At 39.0% G+C, this 16,936-nt stretch overlaps 6 protein-coding genes across 7 annotated transcripts; 4 read left to right on the forward strand and 2 right to left on the reverse strand.

The window, feature by feature from the left end:
* Nucleotides 1–277: 277 nt before the first annotated feature.
* On the reverse strand, nt 278–4,684 carry LOC141824804 (uncharacterized). 2 transcript variants are annotated; one of them, XM_074712138.1, is made up of 6 exons: nt 4,315–4,684; nt 2,160–2,240; nt 1,951–2,076; nt 707–755; nt 552–617; nt 278–484 (listed from the first exon to the last, which is right to left on the reverse strand). In XM_074712138.1, exons 1-5 carry the CDS (start codon nt 4,638–4,640, stop codon nt 591–593), a joined length of 609 nt encoding a protein of 202 aa, XP_074568239.1. In that variant the 5' UTR covers nt 4,641–4,684; the 3' UTR covers nt 278–484; nt 552–590. The 2 variants fall into 2 exon arrangements, with proteins under 2 accessions (XP_074568239.1, XP_074568238.1); XM_074712137.1 differs by having other exon boundaries at nt 552–614; nt 4,315–4,682.
* Nucleotides 4,685–4,944: 260 nt separating this feature from the next.
* LOC141824518 (protein IN2-1 homolog B-like) lies at nt 4,945–7,510 on the forward strand. The gene is made up of 10 exons (XM_074711828.1): nt 4,945–5,014; nt 5,108–5,182; nt 5,270–5,330; nt 5,455–5,541; nt 5,615–5,713; nt 5,786–5,894; nt 5,987–6,063; nt 6,855–6,962; nt 7,186–7,266; nt 7,364–7,510. The coding sequence occupies exons 1-10, from the start codon at nt 4,989–4,991 to the stop codon at nt 7,370–7,372; spliced, it is 732 nt and encodes a 243-aa protein (XP_074567929.1). The 5' UTR covers nt 4,945–4,988; the 3' UTR covers nt 7,373–7,510.
* Nucleotides 7,511–8,320: 810 nt separating this feature from the next.
* LOC141823610 (uncharacterized) lies at nt 8,321–9,206 on the forward strand. The gene is made up of 2 exons (XM_074710899.1): nt 8,321–8,388; nt 8,546–9,206. Exons 1-2 carry the CDS (start codon nt 8,321–8,323, stop codon nt 9,180–9,182), a joined length of 705 nt encoding a protein of 234 aa, XP_074567000.1. The 3' UTR covers nt 9,183–9,206.
* A 1,528-nt stretch (nt 9,207–10,734) lies between these two features.
* On the forward strand, nt 10,735–11,574 carry LOC141823612 (F-box/kelch-repeat protein At1g15670-like). The gene has a single exon (XM_074710900.1). The coding sequence runs from the start codon at nt 10,735–10,737 to the stop codon at nt 11,572–11,574; it is 840 nt and encodes a 279-aa protein (XP_074567001.1).
* Nucleotides 11,575–12,946: 1,372 nt separating this feature from the next.
* On the reverse strand, nt 12,947–13,631 carry LOC141823613 (uncharacterized). The gene is made up of 2 exons (XM_074710901.1): nt 13,584–13,631; nt 12,947–13,384 (listed from the first exon to the last, which is right to left on the reverse strand). Exons 1-2 carry the CDS (start codon nt 13,629–13,631, stop codon nt 12,947–12,949), a joined length of 486 nt encoding a protein of 161 aa, XP_074567002.1.
* A 914-nt stretch (nt 13,632–14,545) lies between these two features.
* On the forward strand, nt 14,546–15,948 carry LOC141823614 (auxin efflux carrier component 8-like). The gene is made up of 5 exons (XM_074710902.1): nt 14,546–14,880; nt 14,928–14,932; nt 15,503–15,586; nt 15,660–15,776; nt 15,893–15,948. Exons 1-5 carry the CDS (start codon nt 14,546–14,548, stop codon nt 15,946–15,948), a joined length of 597 nt encoding a protein of 198 aa, XP_074567003.1.
* The last annotated feature ends 988 nt before the right edge of the window (nt 15,949–16,936 follow it).

Raw genomic sequence — 16,936 nt, forward strand, 5'->3', positions numbered from 1 at the left:
ATACAATTGATCTAGCAAAAAAAAACACATCTTTTTAAATAATATTTCAAATAAAACACCCCGATTTTAATTTAAAAATAAAAATAATTTAGGAGGATTTTAATTTTTTATAAAATAAATCACAATCATATGGCAAATAGCCGGTCCACGAGTGGTGCATGGGAATGACGAGACGTCGTAATGTTACAAATCTTACTAGTTCTAATAACAATGTCGTAAATTTCTTCCAATTATATGCTAAAAAGAAAGTGATAATTAGTATTCTCCGAGGCTGATCAGAAGTAATTAGCAATACAAATGCTACAATTATGATATCAAGATTTCTGAAGCACTCCCAAATCCAAACCCGTTCTCAAAGGGAACACAAGTAACAGCAAAAGTGTCATCAAAATCATGTTTTAGAACATGGAGATACTTTAAAACTTCATACGCTGAACTTGGGTGGCACAATTCAACAGAGGAAACCTGCTAAAATACGAGACGTCTACAGACGGTACGAGAATCTGTTAGCTACTGATGAAGATCATAAGAGGAATAGTTTATCCAAATACCTGATCATGGAGACGTTGATGATCTGCTGCAAAACCCAATCAGGTGGGTGGCACGGTTTTCGCCTTCTGGTTTCAGAAAAAGAATAAGCAAGATGAATTTAGAGGGAAAGCAACCGCCTTTCTTCATGAATGTTTCCTAGCTAGGTGAGAGTTACCAGATCACAGTTGGGTTCGCCACTCACTTTAGATGAATCTTGCGAGAACCTGTAGAGGAGGAAGTTATACACATCAGAATTGTATTATGGAGAAAGTATGCTAAGTTAAAGGTGCCAATAGATGATGGTCAAGCTGATTCCAAACCTAGCACAAAATGAACAGGCAAGACCAGGAGCAACACCAGTTGATCCCGGCTCCTGCTCGGTACAGGCATTTGCCCAATTAGGTAGAATGCTAACTAAACAAAGATTTTGTGGGTCAGATTTGCTAGCCTCAAGGTGTCATTGCCTGACGTCTCTACGAATCTAACAAACAATTTGCTTGTCTAGGTTTGGCTATAAAACCTCTTGGAAAAAAAATATCATATCCAATGTGTTGTTTCTCATTTTTTTTGTTTTTTGCAAGTTCTATCCAGTTAATTGTGAACAGATAGATTGTTAGAGAATATTTAAATAAATTGATTTTATTATAGCCTGTTTTCTAAAAACAAATTAAATAATCAGATAGTTAATGGTAAAATTTGAGAAACAAACCACATTTAATCAGATTCTTAAGTAAATTAATGATTATAATAGGATTAAGGGTAGACTATGATCACTGTCAACGATTTTCAACAAATAACTTGTCCCAAGCTTCATACAATCACAACTAAATTCCTTTCTGGGTGGAGAGACATGGGAAAAAAATGACGGAGTGTTTGTCCACAAATTGTAGGAGATGGTCAAGAAGTTCTCAGGTGAGATCTTCCATTTTTCTAGTGCTTTATATATCATATAACAGTATAAAGATATAACCTACCTAACAGTCATGTCCAGAGATGGATTCCAATTGAATTCCTTGAGAGTGTGTTGTTGTCAAATCAACATATATGAGAAAGAAAACCATATAAAGTCGAATGTTATTCTCTTAAGTGAGTGATTGTTAGTAAACTATATTGTTATTAAGCATGTGCAAATCCGGCGAATATGGATTAAAAGTAGGCATCGTTATTGTTTGTCAATAATATTGAATGCATTTATCTCATGATCTATGTGATATTATAATATCTGATGCATAAGGTTAAATGATCATATATGAGGATCTTTTCCAAATACGTACACTTGCATTTTTCGTATTTTCTAAGGAAAAACTATGCACTAATTTTCCAAGATATCCAGTCTGGTAAAATCAAGGAAAGAAACCAGCACACCATATGTTCAAAATACAACGAACTGAGACAAAGATCAATGAAACAACCAATCACCTTATTGCTCTTGCCTTCTTTTTTCCCTCCTCTGAAGTGTCGAGCTTTGGGTTTGGTGCGAATCGTTCCAATCGAGCCTTCTTCTTTGCTGCCTCATCAATTGGATTATCCACCTTAAGTCCAAACCTACGATATGGAAAAGAAAGAGACTTTTAAGGATTTTCAATTTGAGAGGAAAAGGTAATACTTATGATGGAGCAAAATAACACCTCTCTGCTCGAGCTTTTCTTTTCTCCACTTCTGCTTGTCCCAGGATCTTGCTTCCAGTTATGTTTGAACCAATTCCAAACCTGTAAATAAGATTTAACAAAATTAATATATAAGTGAGTAACACTAACCACATTTTAAAAAGCAACCTCAGTTAAATTGACAAATGAACAACAAAACAATTGGGAGAAGCAAAATTCATGACTTGATAAAGCAGTTCAATCTTATTAGAAAAATGATACACTACATGAAAATGTAGCATGAAAATCCAACATGACACACTATATGCATGGATGTGGAGCCTACTGCATGGATGTGGGACCCACTGCATGGAGTATGTCATGTTATATTTTCATGCTACATTTTCATGTAATGTATCATTGCTCATCTTATTAAGGCCTGAAAAATGGATAGTGATCCAAAAAATGCTAACAATCAAACATAGAGCAAAATATTGAAGACCAGTTAAATGCTCTTTATGACTACACAATTATCATCATCAGCTGAGGACAAGAAACAACAAGAATTGGATGCATTTCTTATCACTAGTAAAATAAAAATAACTAAGATGCATAATTGTATGAAGAAGACATAATCAATTGTCCACTATAACCTAAACACAATAAAACTGAAAAATGGGTATGTACCTTTGAAAACATAACTAATTGCCTACTAGAAAGGAACATAATATTCAAGCAATAGCCTTGGGAACATAAAGTAATGATGGGGATATATGTTCTCAACAAAAGAACTTTGCAAAGCACATTATGAATAGGCTAGTCCTTGTATCGTGTGAAACAATGCAGACATATAACTTGGGCAATAAATATACTATTACCTATTTAACTAAAATCACAGATGCTCAGACCACATCTACCATAAAAATTGAGAAATGACTAGCATTTAGAGTAGAAAGTAACAATTATCGAGCTAAAACAAGATATGAAAATGGAAAAAAAACAAAAGGAGATCTGGTTCATAACGTGAGACATTGACAAAATACATAGACTAGGTACAGGCATTATTATCATTATTATTTTCTATCAAAACAATTTTGAACCTCATATGTTCCACAGTGTAAGCGTTTATACTCATTCAAGCAGGAAAAAGTGTATAACCAAGACATTGACAAAATACATAGATTAGGTATGACATTATCATCATTATTGTTTTTATTAAAACAATATTTATTCTACAGTGAAAGCGTTTATGCTCATTCAAGTGGGAAAAGGTGAACAAATTTCGTCCTAAAAAATCTTCCTGACTTTAAGGGAAAGTAACTGATAATTTTGAGAAAACAACACAAAGTATCAAGCACAAGGACTTCCACCATTTGATGACCAAAACAGGATAAGAAAGCACTTACGGAGGTTCATTACTGAGATCTTTTTATTACCGTCGAGTTTCATGTTGTATAATACCATCACCTAAATAAAGAGAAATCAATCATTTGTCTGTTATTAATCTTACTCATCTACCTTTACCTCTCCTTCTTCATTAGCTCATAATGCAAGTGTTAAATGCACATGATTACACTTTTCTTTTTCTATAAATAACTGCAGCAGCATCCATACGGCACAGAAAATTCTACTGAATTACATTACAAGTAAAATATATCTGACATGATCTGACCTGATTAGTTTCATGATCTAAAGTCAAAATCAACCAAAAGTAGTACAACAAACGTTACAAAACAATCTAAACTTGAGCTATTCAATTCAATTCATATATATACAGACCATATTTCCATTTACAAAGTCACAATACAATAAACAATACTACTTGTGGCAGGTAAAGTTCATAAAGAAACTGTATTTGAAACCAAGTAGATAATGAAATGAAAGCCTAGTTTCAATGAACTATTGAAAGAAAGAACTAAACATTCAATCATATCTATCTACCACAGCACAAAGGTTCTGACCTGTCCAAAATATTATCTTTCACCTCCACCCAAGGTATTCCATATTATCTAGAGTCTTAATCTCCAATTCAGCGTGGTTCCATTTTTTCAAATGCTTAAGTTGCAAAATTACAAAACATACCTTCTTTTATTTTGAGGAAAAATCAAAATAGAAAACATGCATTAGCATATGTACAAAAGGGAGCAACTTAGACAGTTCGAATTCAAGGAACAAGATCAAAGTTCAAAACTTTCACCTCTCTGCTCGAGAATTTCGCTTCTCCTCTTCGGAAAGCACCACCTGCACCCCAAATCTCTCGGCTCGCCGGAGCTTTCTCTCAAGATCGGTGACAGCGCTGGCCTCGGAATTACTCGAAATACCTAAGCTGACGCCCCCAAGCTTAGCCACCTTCGTCTCTTCCGTCCGCCCAGGCTTTCCAGGCTCCTTGGCGTTCCCATCGGACTGCTGTGCAGTCGAGGTGAGATTTGCGAGGTCAGCTGCGGGAGGAGCAAGCTTGGTGGCGAAGGCCACCGCGCCAGCGGGAGGACTCTCTACAGCCGCTTCCAGTAGAGGCGGATCCATGGCTTTGCGACCGGGTTCGACGGAGCCCTTGGGGTTTTGGCCCTTTTGGGGGACGCTGACGATATATGCATCGAGAAATCGGCGGTGGATATGTAACGGTTGAGCGTAACGGGTTCTGATGCGAGTTATAATCTCTTGAGATATAAATTTTGACAATAAATATTCGTTGAAATAATGACATTTTTAAAATAAAAAATAATATACGTTAATGAGATCTTTTTTAAAATAGCAACCAATCACCGCCTTGATTAGATTCCTTAATCACGATTTCTCACCTTCAACCTTGTCATTATATCTTCCTTAATCCGCCGGATCGGAGTTTTTGACCCTTCATCGTTGGTCTTCGCGATGGCAGCAGTGGCGGCGGCTTCCGGGTTGATCTCCCTTTCTCTTAGTCTTTTTAATCCTTTCTTTCGATCGCTTAGTCGCCTCTAGGTTTCGCTAATGCTGGAGTTGCACTTGTGCAGACCTGTGAAGGAGGTGCTTCCTCCGTCCCTCAACTCGTCTTCGGAACCGCCAGCTCTCTTCGATGGCACCACCAGGTAATCTAATCCCTTTGCCGAATCTTTAGTTTTGGATTATGTTTGGATTGCAGTTTGTTGATTTGCTTCCTTGCGATCGGCTTTTAGGTTGTATATTTCATACATCTGCCCATATGCGCAACGCCCTTGGATAGTTAGGAATTTTAAGGTATTTTTTTTTTTCCTTTACTGATTTAACTGATGCAATAAGTCGTCAAGTTGAGAAAGATTACGGCTTTGGACGGTTGTGGGTAAGTCAAATATTTCCTCTTCTCTGCGGGCTTCGTGAGCAGGGAGTGCAGGAAAAGATCAAATTGGTTCCAATCGATCTGCAAAATAGGCCAGACTGGTACAAGGAGAAGATTTATCCTGGGAATAAGGTTCGATTCCCCTCGGTTTGCTTTTCTGTTCAATAGTACGAGCTTGGTCATGAGGTCAATGTGTTCTCAATAGGTGCCGGCTTTGGAGCATAACAACGAGGTGAAGGGAGAGAGTCTTGATCTGATTAAATTTATCGATGAAACTTTTGAGGGTCCTAAGTTACTGCCTGATGTAAGTGATTTCTGAAAGCTCTCCTGATTGCGAATGCTATGTTTTTTTGGTGTATAATATTGGGAGTTATAGGATCCCGCAAAGAGGCAGTTTGCAGAGGAGCTCTTTTCATACACTGATAACTTTAACATAGTCAATTTCAAGGCATTGCCTGCTCTGGGAGATATCGGTGAAGAACTTGGTGAGTTACAATTCTTATCAATTAATTTCTGTTATCTTATTGTATGAAATTGATGTATTAAGCATTAATCTACTTCACATTTTTTTCACTAGTTGCTGCCTTCAACAAGTTAGAAGATGCCCTTTCAAAGTTTGACGACGGACTATTTTTCCTTGGACAATTTAGTTTGGTGAGTAACTATGCAGTTGTATAAATAATATCTAATGTAAATTCAATCACATATTATTCCTGCCTTTCACGTTGTGAAGTTAATTCCTTGTGAACAGATCTTTTAGTAATTTGCTTTCTTAATTATGATATTATATGCTTCATGTATCTGTCTTTTATATTGTCTTGAAAACTTCATATATCTGTGTCTTACAATGCAATGCAAATCTTTAGTCCCTTAATATAATCAGTACAAACTAGAATTTCTAAGTCAGTTGTTGCTTTTTTTTTATTGAATATTCAGCCGAGGGCAGAATCAGGACAAACTCGAAGTTTTAAACAACAGATTTGCTCGTAATCAATTAATAATGTACTACTATCTATTCTCCTGCCAACTTCTATAAATCAAACAAAATAAACCTGCCCTTCACACTGTTTTTTTGTCTCAATCAATATTTATTCCTTCTATTTTACTTGTCTGTGTTGGTTTGGATGCCCACTTAAGGATTAAATATCTTCAAGAATTTTAAGCACTTATCAATAGACATACATCATCCGTTGTTTTCTTTTTCTGAAATGGCATTATCCAATGAAGTTATTCAGTGTGCATTACGAGTTGTTCTATATTGGAAGTGGTGCTTCAACTTTGAAAGTTGATCTCTGATAAATTTTTTTGGTCAATGAATCATTAGTTCCATAACTTCTATTCTATTTCAGATACGATGTTTAGGCATTTATAGAACAATACTATGAGCTGGTGACTTTTGTTTTTAGTTTTTCAGTATTTGCGTGTCTAAACTTGTTTTTTTCTAGGTTGATATTGCCTATGCTCCTTTCGTTGAAAGATTCCAGTACAGTTTAACCGAGTTGAAGAATTATGACATTACTAAAGGCCGGCCTAAATTGGCATTGTGGATTGAGGTAGTTCCATACACCTAGAAAATTGGATGCTCATCAATCACATCTTTCTTCTATATTCATGTTTCGATACAAGGACTAAGCAAAAAATGATCTTTCTATATGATCCTTTATATTATATGTCTGGTTAACCTAGATGCAAAAATTATTGTCAAATCTAATATTTATAAGCTAACAATGCAAACTTCCTACTTATGTTAATTCTAACAAGAATTACATTGTTTAGGAATTGAACAAGATTGATGCCTACACAGATACCGTACAAGATCCAAAAAAGCTACTGACTGCGGCCAAGAAGCGTTTAGGGGTATGATACATGATTTTTGGTTTCAATTTAAATTTCCAAGTTTCAGTTGAGTGTTCAAAAGCCACAAGGTTCCTTATGCTGTCTTTTTTCCCTTCAGATTGCATGAAGAGTTCTCCAGAGTATTTTTCAGGTTATGATTGCTCCTCTGATGTGATCTTAAATAAAGATACTGCAAACTTTCTGCATAAAACATCTTTGCTTGATTTGAAATACTCGATTTACAGTATCGTATGCTTACTACTGATGGTTCTACTTGCAATTGTGTAGGAGTATCCTATGTAATAACATCACTTCCATTTCTGAAACTTCCCCCAATTTTTATTTATTTAAAATGATGTTACATTTGAACAAAACTTAAAATAACTACACATAATCTTTATAATTTAAAAATATCAATTTCAAAATATTTTAACATGTAATGCATAAGAAACATCAACAGGACCAAGAAATTTCTCAATAGATTAAGTTTGACAAAAGATAAACTATGTAAGGTCCCAAGAATCCAATTCCATGATTAACTTGAAGGCAATCTGCTGAAACTGATGAATTCAATTCAATCCAAGTGATCAGAATCTATATACACCCATGAAACCTGCACACATTGAAGAAAAATTTAAAGTTCTAAAGATCTAAAGATTAGTGCTAATATCTAGTCCTCGAAGCAACCACTGCAGGAGGCATGAACACATATAAAGATTAGTTCTAAAGATCTAAAGATTAGTGCTAAAGATCTACAGGTTTATACTGACGATAAAAATGATAAAGCCTAGAAAAGTAAAGAGATTTCAGCAACTTCTATCATGATTTTGCTTTTTTAACTTGTAGTAATCACTAATTAGAGATTGTCAGTATAAACCTATACAGAGTCCTCGAAGCAACCACTGCAGGAGGCATGAACACAGATAAAGCAAACAAGATCAGTCGTGATTAACAATATGATATGAAGCTTATCTGAACTAATAAGATGATATAAAGTGCATACATTTTTGGCACAGAAAAGTAGAACAACCAAAGCAAGTAGAAAGCAACCAGCAGCAATTCACCGTTTCGACCAATGCCACGCGGCCGAGGCTTCTATGTCGAATTGGGTTGGATCGTCTCGGAAGAGCACTCTGCTACGAGGTTTTTAGTAAGAAAAGAGGAATTACCTTGAAGATCATGAAAATGAATTTTCTTCAATAAATATTTGCTAATTTTCGCCAGGTATACATCTTTGCTTCGCTTTAATTGGCTGATCGAAGTCAATTTGTCGATCAGAATCCATCGATGATATCTACAGATTTCCGATTGTGGCTTCTAATCCAATTAGCTCCGGATCATGGGCAGGTTTCGTCCAAGCCTCCCGATCGGAAACCGAGTGCTCTCTCTCGTTCCAACTGCGCGATTATCGAAACAGACTCCTCGGCATCATACGTAACACTGGCCCTGCACAACGGGCAGGTGGAGTTCATCCGGAGCCAAGTATCGCTGCACGAGACGTGGAAGACGTGACCGCAGTTGGGCAACCGCCGGAGATACTCCCCTTTGCCATACGCACACTGGCATATCGCGCACTCGGCGATCTCTCTCCCGCACCCGTCTGTGATCGCCTCCTCGTACTGGAACGACGGCATGGAACGGATGACGGCGGAGGCCAAGCCTCCACGGCTAGTTTGGCTCGTCGACTGATCAGGCCCAGCCCGGTGCTCCTCCGGATTCGAAACCCTTCTTCGTTGCTGTCTCCTCCTCGACGACGCGACCACACGAGCCGACGGAAAACACTTCTTCTTGATGATGATGCAGCAAGTGCAGGTCAGGAAGCCGACGGCAGCGGCGGCGAAGTAGTAGTAGTACTTGAAGCAGGCTGGGTGACGGGTGGCGGCACACAGTATCATGCTTTGCTTGTGGATTATTTGGTCTTAAAAATCAGGGGATGAGCCGGGAGAGGACTTTGAGCTGGACTGGGTTTCTTTTTAAGATCAAGGAGATCAAGAAGATCTTCGATCGTGTCGTTTCCATCGATGTGAAGGCGGAGGATTCGATGAGATTTCGGCGCCTGCCTGCCAGCCTTGTGATTCTCTGCGGGCTTGGGGCTCCCTCTTTGGATTTTATTGGCTAGCTGAGCTGAGGGACTGCGAGCAACGACGTGGCAGCAAAACAAGGCACATGAAATCTATTGAATCGCCTTGTCTTGGACGTTGGAGTAGGGTGAGAGAGCACGATGAGTTTCCCAAGGTTGGGAGGAGCTTCGGTCATGCTGCTTGCTTGTTGACGGACGAAGGCAGCATCTCTGCCATTGGCCTTTGAGATTGCTGTTGGCTGTTGGGTGTTGATCAGCTCAGTCTTTCTGATTAACTGGAACTGAGTGGAAGAAGAATGTAAGGGAATGATAATTAAAATAATTTATTATTAGTATTAATGGAACGATATTAGTATTGATGGGATGAACTAATTAATATGTCAAATGGTTTATTATCAAGTTTGTTCCCATTTGAGATCATCTACGAATGAGTCATCAGTTGATGATGAAATCACACAAGATCCGCAGACAATGGAGTTTTTGTCAAGCTGCAAAGAGAAAGAGAATGAGAATGAAGGTCAAAGAGCGTCCTGACTTAACTTTTGTGACGCTCAAATTATGCCGCGAATTGGAAATGGAGAAAAAGAAGAACTATAAATGTTAGAGAAGAGAGTGTTGATTGTGTGTATGTGTACCTGTACCCATGAAAAGCCAAGTCATTACTCATTATATGAAGTCATTAGGGGAGATGTTCTATCATCGGTAGGAAGAATATCCCATCGTCAAAGACGGAGCCACGTGAGGGCTGCCCTGGACTATAGCTCAGCGCCATGTGGTCCAAAATAAATAAGTCCCATGTGGCTTATTATTATTTATATTATATTAGATATTGAATATTTAACAAAATAAATTAATTAATTAATCGAGAGGGAGATATATAGAGAGGAGGGGGGCGTGGGTGGAGGGGGATTTAAGATTTAAATTGAAGAAAATAAAAATTAAAACATATTTTATACGCAATCTACCATTTCTAATATATATATAATAAAAAATAAATTTATATGAATATATAAAATTTATTAGATTTTTAAAAAACAATTAAAATAATTTTTATTATATTTTAATAGAATAAATCGTTTAGGGTTTGTCAAAATCGTGCTGGAACTATCTATTTATAAGAGTTAGATTGAGAAAATTGTTTATTGAAAGAGTAATGCTACTTGTTACAACATATTCCTGTCACAAATTTGTGATGAGAATCTGGACCGTTCAATCACAATCATCCATTCAATCACAATCATCCATTCAATCTACGATCAGGATTTAATCTTAATTTTAAAATCCAACGGTGAAGGAATTCTATTGTGACAAGTAGTTTTTTTTCTTATTGAAACCATCGAACTCCCTCAACCCTAAACGGCCGGTGCCTTCTCGCGCACATCCCTCCGCCGCTGTTCGTGCTCGCGCCCATGAGCCGCCCGATCAGGCCACGCCGGGGAGCGTCCTCGACGCCGTCGCTCTCCGATTTCTCTGGCGGCAGTCATCATTCCGGTCCCGTTCCGGCCTTGACGCGTTCCCGTGCCCAACGAATGATGAGCATGGAGGCCGGGTTAATTCCAGGGCTGCCGGACTGCCTCCTCCGCCTCCCCTTCCACGCCATCCCCAACGCTCGGGCCGTCTGCAAGAGGTGGAAGCAGGAGCTCGACTCGCCGTCCTTCTACCGCATCCGCAGGGCCGCCGGCCGCGCCCCCCTCGTCGTCTCGTTGCTCCTCCGGGGCAAGCTCCCGCACACCATGGGTAAGTTTCACCTAGCCCTATACGAGCCTGACACGGGCGTCTGCAGCATGCGGCAGCTGGCCCCCAACCGGCCAAAGATGCGGCCGCTGCTCCCCCACCGCCCCAACCTCAGGATGGGCTTCAGCGATGCCGCCGTCGTCGGGCGAGAGCTGGTGGTGATAGGTGGATGGGACGCGATGGAAAACCGCCGTACTGGTGAGGTCAACATCTACGACCTATTCTCCGGGGCCTGGCGCCCAGGCGCTCCAAACCCTGCCCCAGAGCGGTTTTTATACAGAAATCTCATGATGAAAGGGAAGGTGTTGGCCATCGGCGGGTACGACAAAGAAGATAAAAAACTACAATCGGCGCTCGTGTACGACGTGGCTTCCGACACGTGGCTTGAGATACCGGATTTGGGGCAGGGAAGTTCCATTGACGGCGGTAACTACTGCGATGATAAATTTTGGCAAATCAAGGAGGAATACAACAGTGTGATTCGATGCTCGATGCTGCTGAGGAGATGGGGATAAAAAAGTTTATATTAAATAACAAGGTTTTAAGGAAATTGAAGCAGCGGTCGAATTTGATAAGATATTAGTTAGGTATATTTTTTCTTTTCATTTTTTCATTTGGAGCATTGAAATCTTTTTTGTTTATTATATTAAATTTGTGTTTTTATTGGACTTTGCTTTCCAATTGAATTTCTTGTTCTCATTTCCCTTTGTTTTTTTTTAAACTATAGGCATGCAGTTCACTCTGGTGCAGATCTTGAGTCTGCCATTGCTACGTGTATGGGTTACAAATCTGAGCTAAGTAATTGTCTCATTAGATACTTGTGGTTGGATTTTCTTATTTATAATCCTTTATATATATTACTTTGATTTTGTCATTCTGGGTCAAGGCTTTATGGTTGGCGTTCAAATAAACCCGATAGGGGGATTGCCATCTGGATTCCCTGTAATTACGTTCTCTGTTTTTTTTTATCAATCACTGAATTTATTACCTCTTTGAAACGAAAGTTATATATTTGATTGATCAGGGTCTAATATAATGAAATTCATTCTAAAACATGTTGAAGATAAAAAAATGTTGAGCCTTTGATAGAGGTAAGCAGCACATTAATGTCCAAGTTATTTTCATTCCATGTGTAGTGCATTGTAGGATATTTAGTATTTTATTATTTTAATCCTTTGGTCAATTATTGCGACTTTCAATTTGTTCGGAATGTGTTCACAATCTTGACACAAAGCAGTATGGCTAGTGTATACTAAGGTCTTAGTTCTTTGTCTGCATTACTCATGGAAATTACATCAAATGGAGATGTGTATTTTTTCATCACAATTAACATTTTACAAACTTATCAAATATTATATCATTGCATATGTCCTTCTAGCGGTGGTCTGAGCAGAAGCGCGAACTCGAAGAGGCTAAGCTGATTGAGAGGGGTCAACCTCTAGTTAGAAGATCACGGATTCATTCGAGAGCAAAACCAGTGAAGCACCGAATGGGGTGTTAAGTGAGTCGCAAAGTCAGTTAATCAAGAAGCTAAGCCACAACTTGACCACTGGGCTAGAGTGGGAAACTCGAGCGGTCGAGCATGAGCTAGAGTAGAGGTCTCGGGCAGTTAACCAAGAGGTTGAGTCGGAGATCGAGTCTTGTCTCGTTGCGAATTAAATCAGATCTTGACCTTCTTGATCTGACCTAGGCATATTAACCCACGACAAAGTTGATTTATTCTTTAAGTTTATTTTGTCTATGTGATTTTATCATAATGTGAAAGTGTTCTTACTCGATTTTGAATTTTATCAAAATTTAAAAGAGCATTTTGGCATTAATTAAAATCTAGATGGCATTTTTATAAAAAAAAACTGATAAAAACATGAGTTGCAATCTGAAAATGAATCACATCTCGGCGGGCATCGGCGGCGGGTTCCGCCACCGCGGCAGCGGTGGCCCAGCCACCATGAGGTCCCTCAGAAGCGGCTTTGCCGCCGCCACCGCTTCCACTAACCTCCCTCTCTCAGGCAATCCCGCCGCCTTCCACCTCGCCAGCCCATCAACCACGTCGTCGGCGTTGACTGTGTTCGAGCGCTCCGGCGCCGGCGAACCGGCAGAAGATGTGCTTAATGGGCTGGCCGCTCTGGTTCGATGGATCTGGTGCAGGAGGAACCGAAGCTGCGTCCTCGCCTCGTCCCTTTCGATGGTTGTTCGATGGAGGCGTTGGAGAAGGCGGTTGACTTGTTGGTTCGATTTGCGCAGCTCTTCGCCGGCGTTGACTTGTATCTCCTCCAATTGGCTGTAGGCATGCATCAGCTTCTCGTTTAAGTCCTCAATTGTTGGCTGCAAACAGAGACAAAAATAAGAAGAAAAAAAAACCCCTACAGAATTAATAGTGATTCTTTTGCATTTATTTTATTTACATTGATCTTCATAGGAACTTATTTTGAGTTTTCTTTGGCTAGAGGGTAGTTTAAAATAATTATAATCTCCAAATATGAAATTGGTATTCAAGTAGAAAGAATGAATTTTTGTGACTCACCTCATCGAAACTCCAAAGAGAGATCCTGCCTCCATCCATGCTGTTCATGTCTGCAACTCACCAAGGATTCACATCCTTCTGTGTCTCAAACACACAAATTTATAACTTTTTGTGGACTTTTTTTGGTGATTAAAAAGTCAACTTAAAGCAATTGGGAAGAATTAAGGGAAGGGGAAAAAGTTAATGATTTTAAAAAAATGTTTCTCGGTTGGAAAAATATATTCTTCTTTGGATTTTGTTTGTTTCCTAAATTAATGAATGTAATTAAAATATCTCTTCTTTTATTCCATAAAAAAGTTACAAAAAGGTTTCTCTTATTGGAGTATATATCATGAAATTCTATGGATTTAGTGTTGATTTCTTCCTAATTTATGGCGATTTGTTTCCTTAATTTTATTAGAAATCAAAACCTTTAAGTTATATTTTCAATAGATCTTAGTTTTCAAAAGATAACTTACGGTGATGTGTTGCCTAACTTATGGTTGACTTTCGTTCTTGCAAAACAAAAATTAAACACTCAAGAAGATTGATCTTTTTCAAAAAAAAATTAAGTAAAAAATGACAAAAACTATCAATCATTCACTTTTATAAATTTGAAAAATTAATTGTAAATTGTAATTATGAGAATTCCTAGATTGGGCGCCGTTTCGTGGGCGTCGCGTGGGCGACAGCTGACGTGGAATCCACGTCGCGTCCAGCGCTTATGCGTGGCCAGGAAAAGGAAGGAAACCGAGCCTCGCTTCTCATTCAAACCCTATTCCTCTCCCGCCGATCCTCTCCTCCGCGATTCCTCTCCTCCGCGCGGCTTCCTCCGCTTCTCTTCGCCACCGCAAACCGAGCCTCCTTCGCCCGGCTTCCTCCGCCTCTCTTCGCCACCGCAAACCGAGCCTCGCTTCTTCCTCCAAACCCTAACCCTAGATTCCTCTCCTCCGCCTCTCTTCGCCACCGCAAACCGAGCGGAGATGGTCTTCTCCCTAGATTCTCCCCTCCCCTCCTCTCCCTTCGCCGCCCGCGATCCCCTGCCCGTCGGCCCTGCTCTCTTCCCCTCAGCACCGCCGCCGATCTGGTCGCCCCTGCTCGCCTTCCAACGCGAGCACGTGGCCAGGAAAAGCAAACCGAGCCATCGGATGGGAAAGGAACCAGCTTTGGGCGGGCAGTTGATCTATTCAATGGAGGAGAGTACTGCCGGTGCCATGACTTCCTGGAGGAGCTCTGGTACGACGCGGAGGAGGCCATCCGCACGCTCCTTCATGGCATCCTACAGTGTGCTGTGGGTCTGCATCATCTGTTCAACCGGGTAAGGTTACCTAATAACCTTAGGTTTTGAAATTTGTCTCTGAACAGGAAAGGTATTTTAATGAACTTTTTTGTTTGTATTTTAGCTTTGTGTTAACCTTTAACCTTTGTGATACAAAAAGAAAAGCAAAAAAAGGTAAAGTACATTTCTTTACCAATCTAATTCTTCCCTCTGCATATTCCTAGAGTAGATATAGGTTATTTAAGTTGATGTTTCGTGTATTATTAAGTTGGTTATTCTATTTGCAATTATCCTTGTTAGATATGTTGACGTAGCTAATTGATGTTTAACTATGTAATTGCTTTTGTTCTAATCTGTAGGCTTATGAACAAACTATCAGAATGAAAATAATCATCTAAAAAACATAATGGCAAGACCATTTACCATTTTGTACTGGCATAAACTCTATCCAAGTATCTGCATATTAATATCCAAGACTTTGCATACTCATGCGGTCGTTGATATAGCTTCAAATCCTTCCACAAAAAGGAAGATTGTCTGTTAGTTGAAAATTTACTATGTTTTTGTGGATTTGAGCTACTGGTCAAACACCAATAGGTGGAAATGAGACAGGAAATTTTCATTCTAGCCAATTGCTGCTTCCGGCATACTCTTACAACAGCAAGTATTGAAATGCCTGCTATTATTGCAAAATCAATCTCAATACTTTCTGATGCGGGACTTGGGATGGCCATGTTCAGTCTCGGTGAGTAAGCTTTTGCATCATGTCTCCTCAGAAGGCTATGCGATAGAGTCTCAAAGTTTCCATCTTTCTACAGGTTTATTTATGGCATTACAGCTGAGAATTATAGCTTGTGGCAATTCCCTTGCTGCATTTGCTATGGCTGTTAGATTTGTCACTGGCCCTGCTGTCATGGCTGCCGCTTCTATTGCAGGTGGGTTGCGAGGAGTTCTCTTACACATTGCGATAGTACAGGTTTTGTAAACTAAATTTAACTGCTAATATCAGAAGAACAAACACTGAAAAAGTAAGGCTTTCTTTTTGCTGCAGGCAGCTTTCCCCAAGGGATTGTGCCTTTTGTGTTTGCAAAAGAGATGTGCATTTAAAGCACTATTGAACTTTGCAGGTTGTTTTGTAATATAATGCAGGGTTACATTTGAGATGTTGATTGCTCTCCCTATCACTTTAGTTTACTACCTGGGATGTAAAACTACAGTTTTAAGTGACCACCTAAACAGAGAGTTTAAACTTTGAACTTTGCAGTAATATAATGACAAATAGAGTAACCATGTAAAACTAGTTTCAAAAACCTTCAAAAACCTTGTATTTCTTTTTTTCTAGTTGAAGAACTGCATCTGAAGAAGTGGTTTATTAACATCAATGCCTCCTGTTTTGCACAATTCAAAGTCTGCATTTGACCTTAAGTTAGTTACTTTATCTTCTTTAAACTTTTCTATTTGTGTTCAGCTTCAGTTCGTGGTAACATAGAAATAGCTTATATGATAGCTATCAAGCAATAACATAATTCTTCACTTTTCTTCACTTGATCATTGATGTTCAAGTGCCCTGAGATGGTCTTCTGTGGCAGGAACCTTCACTTTTAAAGGCTCATATGAGCTCTGCTCCAGAACAAGGGAGAAACTTATGTAGGCAACTCCTTGTTGATCTAAACTCAATTTGTACAATTGTTGACCGGCAGCAAAGCTATCGAGTAATTGATAAGATCTCTCTGAACCATCCATTGGTAAGCAAATTTCACTAGTGCCTGCAGAATGTAGAAGAAAGTTGAGATAACAAAATCATAACTTCACTATTGTGCACAAACAAGTAATAATATATTTATTGGAGACTGAATTGACTGGAGTGGATGAGATCCATCGAACTAGTATTAACTTTAGCGGGGGAATGCTAAAATAAATAAGCATGGAAATAAGAGAAAAAGAATCGCTTCAAGAAAAAGTCAAATGCTGGTTAGAAGCAAATAAACTAAAATTGATTTGATGATCCCACCCGGTAATTAACTAGTTCTTGAGCGAATACAGCAATTTGGAATTTGGCTCCTAAAATTCCTTTTGTTTATCTCTGATAACTAAA

This window comes from Curcuma longa, chromosome 3, assembly GCF_044706935.1.
Source record: "Curcuma longa cultivar G26 ecotype Majalengka, Jawa Barat chromosome 3, ITB_CL_G26_1.1, whole genome shotgun sequence".
NCBI lineage: Eukaryota > Viridiplantae > Streptophyta > Magnoliopsida > Zingiberales > Zingiberaceae > Curcuma > Curcuma longa.

Bases quoted from the DNA above. Each gene is read 5' to 3' on its own strand.
- LOC141824518 (XM_074711828.1), top strand. From the start codon at position 4,989: ATGGCAGCAGTGGCGGCGGCTTCCGG. The intron at 5,015-5,107 runs GTTGATCTCCCT...GCACTTGTGCAG, and splicing joins GCAGTGGCGGCGGCTTCCGG to ACCTGTGAAGGAGGTGCTTC. The intron at 5,542-5,614 runs GTTCGATTCCCC...TGTTCTCAATAG, and splicing joins AGATTTATCCTGGGAATAAG to GTGCCGGCTTTGGAGCATAA.
- LOC141824804 (XM_074712138.1), bottom strand. From the start codon at position 4,640: ATGGATCCGCCTCTACTGGAAGCGGCTGTAGAGAGTCCTCCCGCTGGC. The intron at 2,241-4,314 runs GTGAAAGTTTTG...TCTTATTTACAG, and splicing joins CGAAATTCTCGAGCAGAGAG to GTTTGGAATTGGTTCAAACA. The intron at 2,077-2,159 runs GTGTTATTTTGC...TCCATATCGTAG, and splicing joins AGAAAAGCTCGAGCAGAGAG to GTTTGGACTTAAGGTGGATA.
- LOC141823610 (XM_074710899.1), top strand. From the start codon at position 8,321: ATGCCACGCGGCCGAGGCTTCTATGTCGAATTGGGTTGGATCGTCTCG. The intron at 8,389-8,545 runs GTTTTTAGTAAG...TGATATCTACAG, and splicing joins GAAGAGCACTCTGCTACGAG to ATTTCCGATTGTGGCTTCTA.
- LOC141823612 (XM_074710900.1), top strand. From the start codon at position 10,735: ATGAGCCGCCCGATCAGGCCACGCCGGGGAGCGTCCTCGACGCCGTCG.
- LOC141823613 (XM_074710901.1), bottom strand. From the start codon at position 13,631: ATGAACAGCATGGATGGAGGCAGGATCTCTCTTTGGAGTTTCGATGAG. The intron at 13,385-13,583 runs GTGAGTCACAAA...CTCTGTTTGCAG, and splicing joins CTCTTTGGAGTTTCGATGAG to CCAACAATTGAGGACTTAAA.
- LOC141823614 (XM_074710902.1), top strand. From the start codon at position 14,546: ATGGTCTTCTCCCTAGATTCTCCCCTCCCCTCCTCTCCCTTCGCCGCC. The intron at 15,587-15,659 runs GTGAGTAAGCTT...ATCTTTCTACAG, and splicing joins GATGGCCATGTTCAGTCTCG to GTTTATTTATGGCATTACAG. The intron at 15,777-15,892 runs GTGGGTTGCGAG...TTTTTGCTGCAG, and splicing joins GGCTGCCGCTTCTATTGCAG to GCAGCTTTCCCCAAGGGATT.